The sequence below is a fragment of the Oryzias latipes genome, chromosome 3, assembly GCF_053564925.1.
Source record: "Oryzias latipes strain Hd-rR chromosome 3, Olatipes_Hd-rR_3.1".
NCBI lineage: Eukaryota > Metazoa > Chordata > Actinopteri > Beloniformes > Adrianichthyidae > Oryzias > Oryzias latipes.
Window position 1 is genome coordinate 28,713,679 of NC_136239.1, and position 18,641 is coordinate 28,732,319.

The window sequence follows — 18,641 nt, forward strand, 5'->3', positions numbered from 1 at the left end:
AATTTTAAAATAAAAAAAACTAGAACAATTGAATAAACAGAAGTTTATTTACATTTTTTGTATCTTTGGAACACATTTTTTTTCCAAAAAGATGACAAGTATCAATGCAGAAGAAAGCTAAATGTTTGGTAATCTTGATTTATTATTACATTTTTCAGTGATCAGGTAGTTGTAATCTGTAGTCTACCGCAAAAATGGCATAACAGGGTTGAGTGAAATGCTCTTATATTGAATACACTTTTTTTTTTTTCATTTTTACAAATCATGAAAACTGAAATCCTTCATTAACCGAGCTCCATTTTGCAGGATGTGTAGCGTTCATTTTTATTGTTTTCCTCTAGAATACAAATTTCAAGCATACAATAAACAGTACAGTAGCAGATTTAAGGCACATATGTATATATAAAAGTAATCACTTGTAAAATTCCCCATTATTTGTTTAAAATAATTAAATGCAGTTCGAATACAACAAAAACTAAAATTAGGAAATATTTCTGATTTTGATTTTAATAAAAGATTGTAAAAACAATATGTTTAATCACAAACAAAATGATGTGAAAATACTAAACATTCTTGGGGATACAAAACCCAATCAGAGAAAAAGGCTTATCGCCAGCACTGAAACGATACTTGACATTTCATTGTGGCGTTACATAGATATTCGAACACTGAGTCCTTCTGCAAGCCCACTAAGTTCTGCATAGTATTGCAGAAACTGCATTAAGTCTTTTTGAACATTCAAGTGTGGCACCAGATGGAGACAATCACTTGGAAAAGTGACTTTTTGAAAGCATTCAGAGCTTCTACTCATTTACTAGTTTATTCTGCCTTTTCAAGCTTCAGGGTTTCCTTTCTGTCCAATCAAACGCCGGCTGTGGGGAAAGGACTCGGCGTCTTCCTCCAGCTAGAATAGAGGAAGGGGGAGAGAAAGTTTAATTAGTAATGGGTAAAACGTATTAGTACAACAAAGTGCTTGCACAACTCTCTATATTGGGGGGGCAAAAAATTAGTAATTCAAGGCAATTAAAAGTGCTTTGCAAAAAGCCATTAATTTTCTGCATTAGAAAACAAAAAACAAAACAAAAAATCAACCATTCTAGAAAATTGAGACTGGCTAAGCTAATATTGCACTGTTCAAACAGTGCTATTTTTAATTCCCAGGTGATTGGAAACATATCATTGTGACTTACTTCAAATATAAAATCTTACAAATTTGAGGAAAAAAAAGACATTTAAAACAAACTGTCAGGGTGAATTTAATCTGATAAAACTTTAAAATAGCAGCAGAGCTACATTTTTAAATAATTAACATACTTCTCTATAAAGTGATGTTTTATGTTTATTCAATATACTGATTGCAAAAGTTATTCTTAGTAATCATGTAGTCATTCAGTTTTATTTTTTCTAAAATTTTAATTTTTAAAATCACTTCAAGAAATATGTAAGCAAAGACATTTTTTCAATAAAAAGGTACGAAGAGTAACAAGAGCAACGCATTGTTAACAAAACACCACAAGCTTCTTTGTTGTGAAATTGGACATTCAATAATTCTATTTGTACATAATTTAATAACTATATTTTTAAAGAGTGTTTATGTTAGCTGAACTGATATTTTTTTTTACACTGACCACTAAACCCAAAGGGATTAAAATGTTAAAATCATAGGCCCATCAGGCAAAAAACCATCTGATACCTTTAAAGTCAACTGGTAACTAACAAATATAAAGATACATTCTGATAAAATATTTTTAGAGAATTACACCTGCTTTTAAAAATAGCTATTTAAAAATGCAACACATAAACTGGCCTTTAAAGAAAAAACAACGTTTTTATCAGAGTAAATCTGTCCCAATCTGAGGATGATAAAAATTTAAGAAATTTTAAAAACCTTGACTAACTATCAGCTGAAAGGCAGAACCTTTTATTAAGTCAAAGTGTAAAAACAGTTTGGGATCCCCCTGTTTTCCAAACACAGGATGTTCCAAGGCTAAATTAGTTTTGTGTTTGAATTATTGAGTGTGTGTACATGTCTGAGTCAGTCTGAAATTCAGACAGACGCAGAACCTTCCAGCAAGTCTGTCTATCCCCTCCTCAAAGACACACACCTGCTCTTTGATGTATTTGTTCCCACAGGGCAACAGTCCTCTGAGAGTGAGAGCGACGATGAAGCACCACACCGACAGGCCCGTCTCTGCTGCCGACAGCACGGCACAGGGGATCCACAGAGCCAAGGTGGTATCCTGGCATTTGGGAGGGGAGCGCAAGTGATTCAGTCACAAAAATGTCAAAGTGTTAAAGCTTTAGGGCCACCAAATAAAAAAGGGAAAATTACAAGATTTAAAGTCGTGAATTTACGAGAAAAAAACTCATAAATTTAAGGGATTTGAAGTCATTAATTTACGATAAAATATCTCGTAAATTTACGAGATTAAAGTCGAAGTGAGGATAAAGTGCAACAAGTGAACGCCACGCAGCAGCGGAGCAGACCGACTAAACTTAGTTGAACAGGTGAGCTGAATGTGTATTGATAACGTTGCAAATGTTTGGAAGCTCATTTGTTTGAGTTACGATTTATTATTTACTTATTGGTGGCTTACAGAATCTCTATAGCCCGTTGATGAAGCCATCGGTGTCCCTGCAGCTGTCCACTTCAATCCTTTATTCTTCCACGAAAGACAAGATCTCCAAGTCTGTGTGACACTTCCGTCTAAGGAGGTGCACTTTTTGGCATTTTCAACGTTCTTATTTCAATATAACAGACTATTTTCATTTATCTTTGTTTTTTTATGTTGAAACGGGACATTTCATCTGGAGGAGGGGACGTATGTAACACTGTTTTCCTTCTGCTTTGGTGTTGTGCGCATGACAGGTTCATGACGTAATGAGACAAATGGACTTTTGGGTATGTGGATGAAAAGGAAAATAAAGTAGCATAATTTGCACCCAAACACGTCTCTGAGCTCCTTATTTTACATACGAAACTCTGCTTTACCGACACCAACCTCAGAAAGCCGGCTTCACTAACAATAATCTGATTTTGAGTCGCCAAAAAGTTCAGAATTTCTTCTTTTTTTGGAACCTATCCAAAAATAAAGCTTCACAAAACTCTCCACATCTTTCACCTTTAAACTAGGCTTCGATAAACAGACACATTTTGGTGTTTTTTCTCGTAAAATACTTTTTTCTTGTACATTTACTACTTTAAATCTCGTAAATTTACAACTTTGAAGTTGTAAAAAAAAAAGTCTTTGTAAACTGGCCCTAAAACTCTGTCGTATTCTTCAGTGTGCACTCACATAGATTCGTGTCGAGTCAAATGGACACTGGGCACCGACAGGAGACCGAGCGTTGATGGGCACCACTGTTTCGTTGCATCCCATCATCAAACCTTTTCCCTGGTGAGTAACAGTGATGCTAATAGCTAAGATGAGTCCGGTGCAGCAAGCTGCCGAGAGCAAGGCATTTAGGAAGGAGGAGATCAAAAGGCCAATTTGCTGAGGACACAGAAACAGGATTTTACAACATAAAAAATGTCCAAAGCTGTATTAAAACATGAAGTCAAATCAATTTCTTACCAGTTTCACAATCCGCAAGTTCCTTGATACAACAATTGCTATAATCCCTGAAGCAATACTCTGTAAAATGAATATGATGAGTGTTTCATCTTAGAACAAAGCTAAAGATTTACAGTTATGCATAACTGGCTTCAGGAGTGTCAAAGTGCTTTATTCATTTTCCTTCCTAAAAGCCGCGAGGAAGAAAGAAACATTTTACAACACAGTTTGGCACATGAGAGGCCATTAATGGAAAACACGCCAAGTCAGAAATATTTTGTAACTTTTATTACTTTTTGTCTGCTTTACTTGTCAATCCCTCATGGCAGGTATTTTCAAGAAAAGGTGAAAGTTAAGGTGCAGTCATCAATGACAGGTGTTAGTTTGTATGATGGATGGACGTAATGAGGCCGGCCCTGAGGGGACTGCAGATTGATTTGAAAAACTGGTTCCCTGATGAGGGGACAAGTTCAGTCTTGGTTGAGGATAAAAACACACATCAATACTGTGGTAAAAAATCTGCTTTAAGACCTGAACACACACTCTGAACACACACTCGTAACTTTGATGTGCAGAACAAATGGTATCAAAGAAATGATTTAGTTCGTGACCTAAAACTCAGATTCGTGGCAGAATGTTGTGCAGCTCTGAAACGGAAAGGAAAAACTGTTAATATGGGAACTCACCAGAAGTCCAGAGGTGACAGAAATGATGTTGGTCACCGTGTACTCGGTGCTGATATGCTGGCTGGGTTTGGAAATGTGGCGAAGGACGCTGCCGTGGACAATGGCTCCAAGGATGAAGTTAACATGACCAACCAGGATAAGAACCAAACCCTTTTTCATGAGCCTCCTCGGCCCTTTATCTTTATCTGGGTGACCAAAACACAAGCAATATGATTTCTATAATCGTGTGCATTAGATGTAGGAGAAACTAATAGTTTTTGTATTTTCTGGTAAATGTAAAAAACAATCTTTATCTGCAATTTATTTTTATAGCAAAAAAAACACAATATATCTGCACCAGGTCTACATTATTTTTGAAAAAGTTAAAGCCTCAGAATGAACATCTAGATGCTAAAAGGGTTTGTGGACTGCTCAGTAATACATTACTATCCTGGTATTGTGTTTGCCGACTTTACCTAATAAGCGTTTAATACCCCTTTACATTTGTCATTGAAATATTGACCAAATTTTATTATTTTTAAATTTCCTGCAGATTGTTTATTTACCAATAACAGCTGTCTTTAATTAGTATAATAAGCATTTGTGTTTTTTTTGTTGAAATTTTAAGAAAACATATTAAGCAAATGTTAAGCAATAAATAGGAGTCCTTAAATGTATATTTAAGTTGTTCATTTTAAAATGTGTGGGGATTAGGTTCATGTAAACAGGCAAAGTGATATTCTTCCGCAGTGAAATTAAATGGGGGCTAATATTAGCATATTCTACGCACGAATGCTCCTCAACAGGTATTTGAAGTATCAATACTTGCAAGAAAAAACTTCTGTCATTACGGTTTGAGTTGACAGCTTTTTCTTCAGGGTTCATAAAAACCAAAAGCAGGAACAACTAATTGACCTAAAACTTTATGAAATTAATCCGCGCAGTGCACATAGGCCTCGGGTCAGTTTCGGCCGTTGAGGGGGTCGAATCACGGCTCGTAAGAAGAAAAAGGTTTTAAGAAAGGACCCGTGTTTATTTGTGAAGACCCACTCACCGAAATTGCACATCTTTTTCCCTGGGCGGATGTCGCTTTTGAATCAAATTAAACAAAGCGCAATTTTAAAGCACAACAAAGAGGTGGCAACTTCGAGCCACACGGAGGATCCAGTGCACTTCCTGTATGACGTCACAACACTCACCTGTAAACTACCTGCAATAAAATTTTGAAATGTTTCTTCCGCGTTGGTTCTTCATCATATTTCTGACAACAATCATTAATCTGTCATCATCACATGTTCATTTTAAATGCATTTGGACATTTTAATTATCCACAAAGGCATGGAGCTCAAATAAAGGTATTTTATGACATCCTATAGAAACTTTGAAAAAAAAATATATAAAGCAACCCCAAAATGTTATTTCACACACATTTCCCAAATACATATGGAAAAAATTATATATATTAGTTCTAAGTTGGATACTTGAGAAATCCCAAAAGTGTCATGACTACTCTTAACAGTCACTAATTATCTTGACTCTAGATTTATTTTTATATTTACACATCATTAGAAGTTATTAAATATTCAAGAGAAAACGTCTTATATTTTTGTACACTATAAGGAGTTAAAAAGCTATAGGAAATGTTTTTCCCTTACTTTTTCTTAATCCTTTTGAAATGAACATCTCATGTAGATGTTTTTGCTTAAGAAAAAAATGTTGATCCTTTTTTTTTTGTCAAAGCATTTTAAGTTTTATGTCTGTTACTTTGTGGAGGTGGGAAAAAACTTTTTGGGGTATGAAAACTGCCTTGTACTGGTTTAGAGGTACTTGGCAATAAAAAAAATACTCTTAATACAGGCTTTTTTTTAATGGCAGCTCTCGAAAGAGTTTGTAAAATAAAATGCTAAAACTTATGTTACTGACAAAAACAATATTTCTCAAACAGCAAAGTCAATAAACCGACCCTTTTATTTGCAACAAGCATTTTCACCTAGATATTGTCAATATGTCTCAGAAAAACAATGTGCATTCAATGACATTCATGTCATATACAAAACCAAGCTATATTCAAACATATCAAAAAAGTCTGCATCATAAGAAAACAGTCTAGAGCTGCCAACCCAGTACGATTATTTAATAACCAGTTTGATCCCCACCATCATAAACAGGATGGAAAAAGTACTAAAAGAAAGTCAGAGGGGTTGCAGGGAATCTGCATAAGACTCCAGCTTTCACACCGTCTATGCCAGAGTTTTCTGCGATGTGCATTCCCTAAACTGACTTGAGCACATCTACAGGAAATTACAATTTTAGCAGTTTATGTGTCATACATACATAAACAGGCAACGCGTTGGACGGAGCAAAAAAGTAGCCAGAATATACTTTAAAACAATACTCAGAAAACCACCAGAATTAATGAGTTAATAAGACTTATGTGAAAGATGTAGAACTTAAAAATACCTCAAATGTGCATCAGAATGTATGTCAATAAAGCTTTTTTTTTTCAGAAAGGAAAACTCTAAACTCACATTAGAATTAAGTGTTAGTAAAAATGCATGTGATAACAAAATGACATCAAATTAATCCTAAAGGGACATTTCCATTAATTCTTTGAATTGTGTATTTTACTCCCTGAATAGTACAAGCTTTTGATGCAAAGGTACCAATACTAAAACTCCTATTTAAAAAAATAAAATAATTATGGGTGTCATTTACCTCGTGTAATGTTGGTATCAAGTTTTGCTGTGAATGCCAGTTAGCAAACATCTGGGATTTTCCAGCCTCTCAGAATGAACACAGTGACAACATCAGTTGCATGATAGACAGGATTCAGCAAATTTCTTGAATTAAATCTAATTGGTATGTGTGAAATTAACATTCAGCGAACATTTAGTACCAGTAAAAAATAAATAAAGGTAGAAAGTGAGACTTTAAGGCATATATTGGAGCAAAAGCAATGCATAAACTAAACAAAATGTACCGTTTGGAAAAATGAGGAAACTATTAGGATGCATCACAGACTATAATATCTTCTGCACCCTTTGCTTCTTGAATTTGAACCCTTCCATGATAAAGCTGACTAAAAAAGTAGCATGATTGCAATTCTGTTTAAACAAAATTCTACCTTTGTGATATTGTGTGAAGGAGGATGCAACATTGTTAAAAGTACAGCTCCAGTAAGTTAGTTGCCTGCAGTAAATAAACGCATCAGACTCTTCCAACAGACTAACACAAAGCATAAGCAGATAAACAAAGCACAGACTGCATGCACCGTCATTGTCAGTATCAAGTGTTTGGTACAGCATTGATGATGCCCCTTTGGACTTTAAGACGGCAAAATCTCGTTCTAAAACCTTTCGAATATTTCCATACTTGAATAAAAATGTGTGCTCTGGCAGAGAATGTCATTCACAGCTGGGGGTTTCTTTGGAGGCATGTGGCTTCATGCTTTTCCCTCCTGAAGTGACAGTGGCTCCACTCCTTTGGTTGAACAGCCATGCAAAGCTTTGTAGAGAAGGCATTCAAGAAAACTACAATCACTGAGTTCTGTATGCACTAGGAGCCCATGATACACATGAGAGAGTAGATCCAACAAGTCTTGTTAGTGAATTGTTTGACTTAATGTTTCTTCAAGCAATGAGGTTATTTTAAGTTGGTCCACCTGCAATGAGGGAAAAAAAAAGGTTTGGGGAATATTAAAAAAAAAAAATTCAAAACAGCAGTTTTTTTCTGGATTGTTGTAAGATAATGTAATGATCACATGAACCTCTTGAGACCTGTGCTCTTGTTTGATTTGCCTTTTTTTATTTCGTAGCCACAGGGCCCCAGGTAATCAGAATGAACAACAGGGGTAATAATAAAACCCACAGTGTGAAGTCCTCGAATGTGGACGGCAGGTCTCAAGAGGTTAAAGAAGATTGAAAAACCCACCTCACTGATTAAGCCCAGCTGAACCAGCTCCTCTGCCAACTGCTGAACACTTTCATCTAAAGCACAAAATGGCAAAGTTAGTCACCTGAACAGTTGCGCTGTACGTCCATTCCACAGGTAAAAAACAGAGAAAAGGTGAGAATACGAGCAAATAAGACATAAAAAAAATTGCTTAATTAAAACCCTACGGGAGCATCTCTGGTTGTTCTTTGGATCTTAAACCATTTCTGAGTCAAAATTGAATAAAAAAAATCGGGATAATAAAATGAATGATACCAAAATGACAGATAAAAACGTCCAAAAATCACTGAAGTGTATAATAAATGAAAACTATACTAATTTTATACTCACTGTAAAGTAAAGCGAATTCTGATATTGTTTGGACTTTCTTAAGTAGCTTTAACCTTTAGTTAGTCCTAAGCCCAAAACATCAGTATTGTGTCATAATAGGATGAGTTAAAAGTCAGTAATTATTCCAGAAATTATTTTAAAAAAACCACAACAAATACAATCAACTGAACAACACCCAGTGTCCACCTTTCTATCACGCACAAGTCTCCTTTGAATATTAATAATGAATAATCAGCCCTTCAATAATCACAAATTCGATAATATAAGTATAGCTGGATGGGAAAAAGAAGCATAAAAGTTGGTATTTTGACACCAATGTTTGTATGGTTTGTATTGTGAGACATCACAATGTCCATCAGTTTTAATAACAAAGAAGTCAACCTATAACTGCAACAGGAATGTGTGTAAGAGCACAGAAGAGGCTGAAACTGTGGGATTAACATTATTTGAGAAAAAGAAAAAACAACCATTAGAGATTATTGTTAAAAGCCACAAAACTAGCAAGGTTGTGAGTTTGACAGCCTCAGTCAAGCCAGCAAACTGAGACTTTGAAGTTTGCTGTCAATAAGGAGGTCCTTTAAGTACTTTCCCTCTTATCCACAGGGTTTACAGAGAGGAGCGACCGCCTTTGTGATGCGTTCTGCCGTGCATTGATATGAAACGTAACCTGAAGGATGCACAGCAGTGAAGTCAGAGCATTGGGGTTCAAGACCAGATCTATCATGAGATGCTTTAGATGAGAGCGAGAGCCGAAAACATCAAGAGGCCAGACATGTGAAAGCGCGTGAGGCCGCTTGAGCGAAGGACAGGGAGATGAAAGCTTGGAAAGAGACGAGCAGAGGAGGTGACAGCTGTCAGCTGTAGACCTTCAGTCCTGAGATTCCCTGCAACATTATACGCCGAAGCCTACGACTGCAGAGCATGCATGTTCGTTCATCATTCTTTCCTTTGCCGTGACATTTGCCCTCGTTGTGATGAAATCAACTGATTATATGATTGAGATAAATAGCATTACTTCACATAAATCACTTGGGTTCAGTGAGGGGATTCTCTATATAATGAACATGTCACCAAGTGTAATGTTTCTTGAAGGCAGCTGAAACCTGAACATTGACGCTTTTATGGCTTATAATTGACAGCTTCTCTGCCTAAAATAGTTCTGCACTCTTTTTCTTGTGTCAAACTCTCACGAAGGTTTTTTGGTTTTATTTTTCCCTGACTTGAGGCATCAAAAATCAAAATTTTTATCAAAAAATAAACTGGTTAAGATGCACATTTATATTTACTGCCTCTTCCAGCAAATGGCAAACAAACTAATAGTTTAGATATTTTTTTAAATAATCTAAAATTATTAATTTAAAATAATCTAAAAATCTAAAATAAATATCAAATATATTTATTTGGAAGTCTGATTTTTATTCGGCCTTTTTGGTGCAAATATTATTGCAAAAATGAAATAAAACGTGACTTGCACCTGCAGATCTTTGGTCCATTCCCATTGAATTTTCCTCAACAATGAAGCACATGTGAAATGTTCCCAAAGACCAAATGAAGCTTGAAACCTTTAAAGCATCGGACCTTGAGAAACCCCAACCCTTTTAGTCTTCACGCTCACTGCATAAGTCGGAGTCTGATGAAGTACTAATGATGTAAAGCTCCACTTACGAGGTAACATGTCACAGCTTAGATGTCTATTTAGTTTATCTTCCAGTTTCAGTAGTAACGTTATCTGCAAGGAGAGACGTATGAAATCAGAGACATTTATTAATGATTATAAATTATACAACAGTATAATCAACAATAAATGACCAATAACAAACATCTCAAATACTCACATGAAACTTTGTGGCCTCCTCAACAGGTTCAAAGCTGCACTGCATTTGGATGACCTGCAGAAAAGAACCAATCAACTGTCTCATTCTTTTAACACTATTTAATAAACGCCGTGATGCAACACAAGCATCACCATTACTTAAGAGGGTGTCACTGTTTTAAAACAGTTGCCACTGGTTCAAGCATGCAGTTCCAGCTGTTGTACACACCCGTCGCGTCTCCAGCTCTGTGGGTTCGGGTGTGGGGGATTTGACCATGGGGGTGACCACAGGAGATTTAATGGTCTCCTGTTGGGTTGGATGTGGACAAGGCACCCCAAACGCTGTCAATGGGTAAATACCATTCCTGAACCATTAATGGGGGGGTTGGAAAAACATGACAGAGATAAGGAAAATGGTCAGAAAACACTTGAAAAGCAATCACCGCAGGAGTTATTATAGATCTGTAACAAAAATCTTGAAATTTTCTGTATAAATGAAATTTGGACAACTGCATGCACTTAGACCACTAATTGGATCTCTACTGCCCCCATGTGGCCACTTAGGGTTTCGCACAAAGTACTAAAAGTTTCCCAAAGACCAGAAAATGCACATTTGTAAACAGTTTGTACTCATTTGCTTCTTACCTCACATCCTCAAGAAATTTATCAAGTTCCAAAGCAGGAAACTGTGAAAGCCTAAAAGAACACAAAATCCCACTTGAGGTTACTTTTGAGAGATTTGTAACAATCATATAATGTCAAAAACATTTTTTAAACTAAATCTAAGTTATAGGATTTAAACAGAAAACATAAAATACCACAAAAAATAGACACCATTTTTGTGGTTGGCATAAATGTTTTGAGGGGTTTACTTCTATGTTTTTTTCTAACAGATGTAACGTTTTCTGTCCTAAAAGTAAACTGCTGAATAAGTTGTCATACTGTTGTTCTGGCTTTTATATTCAAGGACTGACCTGAGCTGCACATCTTCTTTAAACACAGCAAGAATGAGATTAGGATCAAGCTTCTTTGTAATCTCCTCCAAGGCGTTCTCTGGAATCATGTCTGCACAAAACAAAGAAAACAGATTTTTTTAATGTTTTAAATACATGTGCTTTTGTTGGTAGTGCTAGCATGTTAAGCATTTTGAAAGGCAGAATTGTAATAAACTCATTGTGCTACAAACAGACAAAAAGTTTAACCCTTGTGCTATCCTAGGCACTTTAACATTGGGAGTTGGGTCATCTAGACCCACTAGACAGTGCTCTGAACCTTTTTTCTTCAATGATTTGTGATCTTCACTGGTGTCCATGGATTACATGAAATCTTTCCACCTTTATCCACCTTTATCATGGTAGGGAGAACACGTCAATGTAAGGATCGGGTCATCTGGACCCCATTGGATTGCACAAGGGTTATGAGTCTGTGTATATATATATATATATATTTTTAAATATTTTTGCATTTTTTTTATCTCCAAAGGAAATTGGGTTAATGTTACAGGCCAAGGAAGAACATAAGATTCCCAAACTTATCAAAGACCTCTCAGTGAATTTAAAGGAACATGGATAATAATGTCCCAGACAAGTTTGTCCAAGAGGTTATTTAGTGAAAGCTGATAGCAGTGCCTGTTAATACACACACACACACACGCAGTGAGTGGAGCCATCTGTGCTGTGAAAGCCATACATAGAATTAAAGAACTGTCATCAACAGCTGCAAAGAAGAGGGAACCGTTTGACGGCTCACTTTAAACACACAAAGGCCTCGTATGAACGTTTGTCAAAGTATCTGATTTCTCTACACTTTTTGTCATTCTGATGATCCGTGCTCTCCCTTTGGCCCCTTTTCATTTGATAGTTCTTAAAACACAATGTTGTTGCAGAAAAACACGCGTGGGCGCCTGCTTTTGTTAGATTCCTCTTTTTGAGCCGATCAAACAGCTCCTTCCCAACAAGTCCAGCACTCACATGGACATTATTTCTACAGCTATTACACAAAAAACTGTTTAGTGCGGCACTGTATAGAGTCCTGAATCTTAAAAGCACTTTGGACACTATGCTCACTACTTTTTTTTTTTTTAACGCCGGATATGACATCATCGATTCCACAAAGTTAAAACCTAATTAATAGGAGCGTTTTGTGACGATTATGAGTCCACTGTCTTCTGAAGATAAAAAATTGATGATTTATTCAAAAATACATTTAAATACATTTTTTCGACAAAACTTGTTCTGACGCAATGCATTGAGGTCTATATTCATCGAGCTAGTGAGCATCGATGCACACTGGTTTTTCACAGAGACTTCTGGGAAATTTCCAGAGCACTTGAAGTGTAGATTGGGACAGCACTAAAAAATGGCAAAAGCCCTATAGCGCACGATGTAGTGCACTGTATAAGGGTTAGGGGGGAATTCGGACACAGCCTATGACATGCTTTTAAAGTTTTTCTCTGGCTTTTGCTGGGAACTTCAAACAAGTCCTGTTTGCATGTCATAAAGTTTACAGGGGTGAAAGAGTTTCACCCTTGAACTCGAACATTGTTCCTAATCAATATTAAATAAGAGGGAAAAAACTCATCTAAAGATTTAAAAAAGGATGACAGAAGCTCCAACGTTTCTGGGATTACTTGTGGGGTTCTATCAGAGGGCTCAGGACTCACGCTGGTGGCTGACGATGCAGTGTGCAGCCAACAGTTTTAAGAGCGGCACCTCAAAGAGGGCCTGGTTAAACAGCAGCTCCCGCGCTGTCGGCCTTGAGCTGGGATCCCACTCCAGGCACTTCTGAATCAACTCCTACAAAAATAAAACACCCCACTTCAGAAATCAAAAACACTTTCAAGACGACAACTTCCTTAAATCGGGTACATTTCAGAAGTTCTACACATGCAAACTCTAGATCTTACCTTCTGCAGCGGGTCCTCCAGAAACTGAATGGCATTATTGACAGCTTCCTGAGAAATGAAGGAGGATTCTCCATTCCCCTGAATTTCCAAAAGCGCCATCTGCAACGCATCCGTGTGATAATGTGCTGCTTTGAAGGAAAGGAACTGTTTGCATCAAAGACACCGTCTCACCTCTAAGGCACACATGCCAAAAGAGTAAATGTCAACAGCTGTGGTGACGTCTTCAGCAGCTACACAGACAAAAAGAAAGGACCAATTAGCAAGAACATGGATCGTGGTTGTGGCAGTACTCCCAACTGTACATCACAACTTAAGTATATTTAATGCAATTCTTTTCATGTAATTCTTTTTCTTTGCTCTATAATGACTGGATCTCTTTTGACGATCAAACAGCAGCTGCACAGGGATCCACAGTCATGTGGGTCAAATCAAAACAGTAAGAATCGAGGTAGAAAGGAGCTTTGTTGTGGCGTTTACCTCCATATTCAGGAGCAAAGAAGTGCAAGTTCTTCTGTTCTTCGGGACATGTTTTCACGTGGTTGTTGATGGTGTCTGGAGCGACTGCGAAGGATGCCAGAGAAGACGACTTGATTAACGACAACAACCAGAACTGAGAGAAGTGCACGTGACATACGGAACAACAACCAGGAATAAGCCAACAAACAAGTAAAGGTTTAAAAAAACGAACAACGTGCTTATAATGAATGAATGAATGAATGAATGAAGCTGCATTTCCATAGCATTTTCTAACACCTTCAGGGAACCAAAGTGCTTCACCATAAAAGGAAGACAGAAGAAAGTTTATAATCAGGCAAATTAACATTAAAATCAAGAACGGCAATAAATAAAAATTTAAAAAGCAGTCAGCAATAAAATACATAGATACATAAGAATGCAATAAAAACAACTAAAAAAAAATAAAATGCCAGTAAAAAACAATCTTAAAAGGTACATTTGTAATGAACATTTAAAGCATACGTAAGTGGGCTCAGGAGAATCTGTCAATCAAACTTTTGAATGTTCAACTTGGGGGGCCAGCGGGCACCACATGTTTTTACACAGGAGTCTGATTGGTCAGTTTCTCACTTGAAGAACTTGCAATAAAGAAACAAATATAATGAAAGAAATTAGGCAAGAACAAGTTATAAAGGTAATAGAGAAAGAATGGTTATTCTGACAAATATAAATGACTGAGTAATAGCTGTTTATTTCTCTATAGAAGTCTATGGGATTTTTCCTTCTTGAAGCTGGAGGGTATTTCCCATTTGGAACGCCAGGGTGGAGGGGTCAATCAGTCCAGCTCTCATATACAGTCAATGAGAGCTACTTACAAATTCCTTAAACTTAAGGGAAGCAGGGAGTTCAACTCTCAACAAACAGTTGTCAGGCAGGCAGTTCAACTCACTGAACTACAGCCACGCCGCAAAATGTCACACTGAGGCGCCAATCAGCCCTCATATCACATTACAATGCCATCCACTAGCTGGTCTCCACAGCAAGTAGAGAGGCCAGGGCTTGAACCTGGAGCATCTTCTTAGCACATATGTGTTGTACAGCAGCCTCACCTCAAAACTCTGTCATATGCCAAGTATGTCATCAGGTTCAGGGATCAGCAAGAAGATCAAATAATGTAAATCACTCATAAATGCACAGCTGATCAGGCTTGTTTGCATTTGACATCTCTTGATGTTTTGTAGGAGACTAACGGGGTTGCAGCCATCAGTTTGTCAAACACTAAAATGAATTCTTGTTTTGCACAACCAACAACATTGCATGGGCAAATAAAAAAGGATTGTGCACGTCCTTGAATTCTTTGAAGGAAATGTTTATCTTTTTAATGTACAACTTTGTCTATTTGATAGAAAATCAAGGTGAAGAGTCGATGTTCTCACCAGAGTTGAAAGCTTGAATTCAAGGCCAAAGTTGCAGGTGGTAAAATTAAATAAACTCCTGGCTCAGATAATGACAGCAAAGTATTCTTCCAGAATCTCAAAACAAAAACTCAAAAGTCGGATGCATTTCTGCTGCATTTTTGCTCCTTTTCGTGAGCTTTCCCAAAGAGCACAACCACTGAAAGAGAAGCATAAAGCCATGTGAGCTCCAAGCCTCTCCTCTGTGTGGATGACCTCCTTTGACTGCGCTTGATTGAACCATAAATTTTAATAAATGTATTTTCTCATCCAGGACATGGCTCTTTTTTTCCCCCCAATAATCCAGATGTGCCTTTTAGTTCTACTGGGATGGCGTGAGTGTAACTCTACCTGATCCGATCTTAATGAGCCCGTTGTGTTGAATGAAGACGGTGTCGCAGGTGAGGTTGCCGTGGATAATGGGTGGATCACACGAATGGAGATAACTGCATAAAAAGATGGTGCACATAAAATGGTCACGGAGAGCTTCAAGAAGTAAGGCTATTCTTTAAAATATATGTTTCATAGGAAGGCCGCACTGAACTTAAAGACCTAAAGGCAAGGCTGACCTGAGAGCCGACAAGATTTGGGTGCACCATCGCTTCCACGCCTGTTGAGCCACACAAACCTAATTAGACCAGCCTCCAGAGCACCAGAATTGTACATTTCCAAAATCAATTAACTATCGTATCCATCTTTTGTTGTTGTTGTATTTCTCCAATAGTAAGAAGCACTGCAATGTCTGCCCCTTTTCTTACTCCAATCAATAAAGGTCATTTAATCATGACTGTACTTTTTCATTCATTGTTTTGTGATTCTTCTTCGTCTTCTTCAGAAACTGCTTCAGGCTTCCGGATGACATGTATTCAGTGATGAAAATCACCTGATAGACGAAAAACACATGACTCAAAGTTTAAATTTAAAGACATAAAACTGTCAAATTAAATCAAGACTGAACGCCTTGTGAGAGATCAAACTTACCCTGGCCCGACTGTCCTTTATGTCAGCCCAGTATTTATGAAACTTGACAATGTTAGCGTGTTCTAAATGGATCAGGTTGTCAAAGACAGCCTTAACTTTCTCCTAAAATTAAAAAAAATAAATGAAAAAACAAACACATTAATACCATTTTCAATCATATATTACTAGGTTCCAATCAGAAGTTTAGTTTCCAACCACACATTATAACAAAACCATCAGTAAATCACATTACGGCAGATTAAAATATCTGACATATGCCGTTTATGTTTATGGGTTTAAACACTTTCTAACTTTCAAACAACATTTTTTGTTTTATATTTAAAAAAAACAACAAATGCTTTAAAAAAAAAAAAAAGATCACTTCACATGTTACTTTTCTTTACCCAGCTGCAAAAATAGACAATTTAACTGCACAAAGCTAGGAACAACAACAAAAAAAGTAACACAAAACATAACATCAAACCGCCTGGCGTCTCTATGGTGATTTTAGATTCAACTTTTTAGATTTATTTTTATTAAACCAGACAACAACGGGGGGGGGGGGGGGGGGGGGGGGCGGCTAACTAAAGCTCCAAGGTATCCGAGTTTAAGCGGCAAAAACAATAAAAATCCTATTTTTTCAGCAGAGGTTTATTGATTTTTGTGTCAAGATTCCTTAGTTACTAGTCACGACAATAATTCTGACTTTATTACACAATAAATCAACTATATCCAAGAGCTTGTTTGTATTTTAATCCACTTAGTTCTTGTTTTTTTTAATAGAACTAAGAAAACAACCGCATAACTGGCAGATTTTGACATGAACTATTGCCTGGATAAGCTGTCATAGTGAATGTCTTGAGAGTCTTAAGGACTCTCAGGACATCAAGTTCAGGACAGAATTTTATTGTTTTATTTTGAGAAGCAGAACTCACCTGAAGAGGCTTAAAATCCTTCCTCTCTGAAATCATGACTTCATTCCAAACCACCTCCACCCCCTCCTCAGTGTCCATGGCCAAGTAAGCAGCATCTATCCCCGGGACATTGCGTTGGTTGACCTGAAGTTACAGGCGGAACATATTTTGCTGAATAGAAAAAAAATCCAGAGACATAAAGGGTTCTGAAGTAATTCTGCACCAAAAGCCCATGTCTGACCGGCTCACCTGGTCCCTTCGTTTCTGCCATCGGCCGCAGGGGCTCTCCTCCAGGACCTCCGACTCATCCTCACTCTCATCCTCATCTTCTGTTGCTGAGGCGATGGGGGGCGTTTGGGGAACAGCCGAGGATGACGCCGGGGTTTCACCCTGCGCTTGTGGCGCAGTGACGGGCACGGTCCCTGCCGCCGGCGGCTCGGGTTTCCCCTCCGAACCGGGAGCTTCCTTCACCTCTGCCTCCGACATGATCGCGAATCCGGTGGCTTGGCCACGCTCCGACCCCGATCAGATCAGCAACAAAAAGATGGGTTCTGCTGTCGATCTTTGAAGGGGTCACAGATCCATTATCTAATCTTTCCCCTAGCTTGTCGACCAACGAACAGCTAAAGGATACAAATCTGTAAACAATCGTGTCAAGTAAAGAGCGCAGTTAACACACCTTGTGTGTTTTACAAACACCACGTCCTCCAGGTTACACAGAATCAACCAAATAACCGAGCTTTTGCAACTTTTCACTACGGTGGACATCACTTGTTAGGAATCTACAACAACCGGTCTTCACTTCAAAATATGTTAGCTACTTTAGCTGTTTAGGCTAGTACTTCAACCACCCAACACTTTGCCAACTTTCTCCTGCTGAGCAAGCTACTGAAAGATAAAGAACTCGAAACGGTACCGCAAAAAAGTACCGACTGAAAATGTTGACGTCTTACCTGGAGACTAAAATGTGGTTCCACATATAAATATGTAGGCTACATGTTGAAGGAATTGTAAAATAAAGACGCAGAGAGAATGAAAAAAAAAATTAAGCTAGTTCGTCATTAAAAATGTAGCATCCCAAGTCTCTTTCTCTAAGTAGGGAGGGTGGGGCGGAGCTGCCCTCGAGAGCGCCTGTTTGCGCACAGAAAACGCAGATGAGTGCTGTCTGCGGCAGGTGGTCTTTGCTAAACCTTCCGAGTAAACACAAGGCTTTAATTGAAGAGCACCCCCCCCCCCCAACTAAAAGTAAAGTAAATGCATAAATGCTCAACAGAAGCTTCGTGAAGTTGTCTTTTTATATTTTTATTATTCATTAACCGTTTGGAAAAACACAACCGTACAAAACCCCAAAAAACATCAATACAGTGAGAGAGAATATAATTTAAAACATAAAACAAAAAAGCACAAATTAAAAATATGTTTAAGACAAAATTATTCTTCAAAATATCATATTTGTAAGCTGAAAATATAAAATAATAATGATGATGATGGAATCAATTACTTATGGTTGATAGTTTTTTTTAATTGGTGTCTGATCCATGATCTTCGTGTTAGTGACACCGTTGAAATCAACTCGTTGAACCTGCTATACTACTGCTATCCTAGAAACTGAAAATATAATTACAAAATACAAATAAAC

The 18,641-nt window shown here is 37.4% G+C and overlaps 2 protein-coding genes across 4 annotated transcripts; both read right to left on the bottom strand.

Moving 5' to 3' along the window:
• Positions 1-28: 28 nt before the first annotated feature.
• On the bottom strand, positions 29-5,427 carry krtcap3 (keratinocyte associated protein 3). Its single transcript, XM_004067264.4, has 6 exons — positions 5,274-5,427; positions 4,241-4,425; positions 3,576-3,635; positions 3,297-3,494; positions 2,106-2,240; positions 29-904 (listed from the first exon to the last, which is right to left on the bottom strand). Exons 1-6 carry the CDS (start codon positions 5,284-5,286, stop codon positions 833-835), a joined length of 663 nt encoding a protein of 220 aa, XP_004067312.1. The 5' UTR covers positions 5,287-5,427; the 3' UTR covers positions 29-832.
• Positions 5,428-6,169: 742 nt separating this feature from the next.
• Positions 6,170-18,207, bottom strand: LOC101170578 (nuclear receptor-binding protein). Of its 3 annotated transcripts, none has more exons than XM_011492543.4 (18): positions 17,956-18,207; positions 17,252-17,564; positions 17,024-17,146; positions 16,110-16,211; positions 15,922-16,011; positions 15,698-15,738; positions 15,480-15,574; positions 13,696-13,779; positions 13,390-13,448; positions 13,219-13,317; positions 12,976-13,108; positions 11,288-11,378; positions 10,959-11,009; positions 10,543-10,678; positions 10,336-10,389; positions 10,166-10,229; positions 8,150-8,205; positions 6,170-7,880 (listed from the first exon to the last, which is right to left on the bottom strand). In XM_011492543.4, exons 2-18 carry the CDS (start codon positions 17,486-17,488, stop codon positions 7,821-7,823), a joined length of 1,575 nt encoding a protein of 524 aa, XP_011490845.1. In that variant the 5' UTR covers positions 17,489-17,564; positions 17,956-18,207; the 3' UTR covers positions 6,170-7,820. The 3 variants fall into 3 exon arrangements, with proteins under 3 accessions (XP_011490845.1, XP_004067433.1, XP_011490840.1); XM_004067385.5 differs by having other exon boundaries at positions 17,252-17,640; positions 17,956-18,189; XM_011492538.4 differs by having other exon boundaries at positions 17,252-17,625; positions 17,956-18,125.
• Between the last annotated feature and the right edge of the window lie 434 nt (positions 18,208-18,641).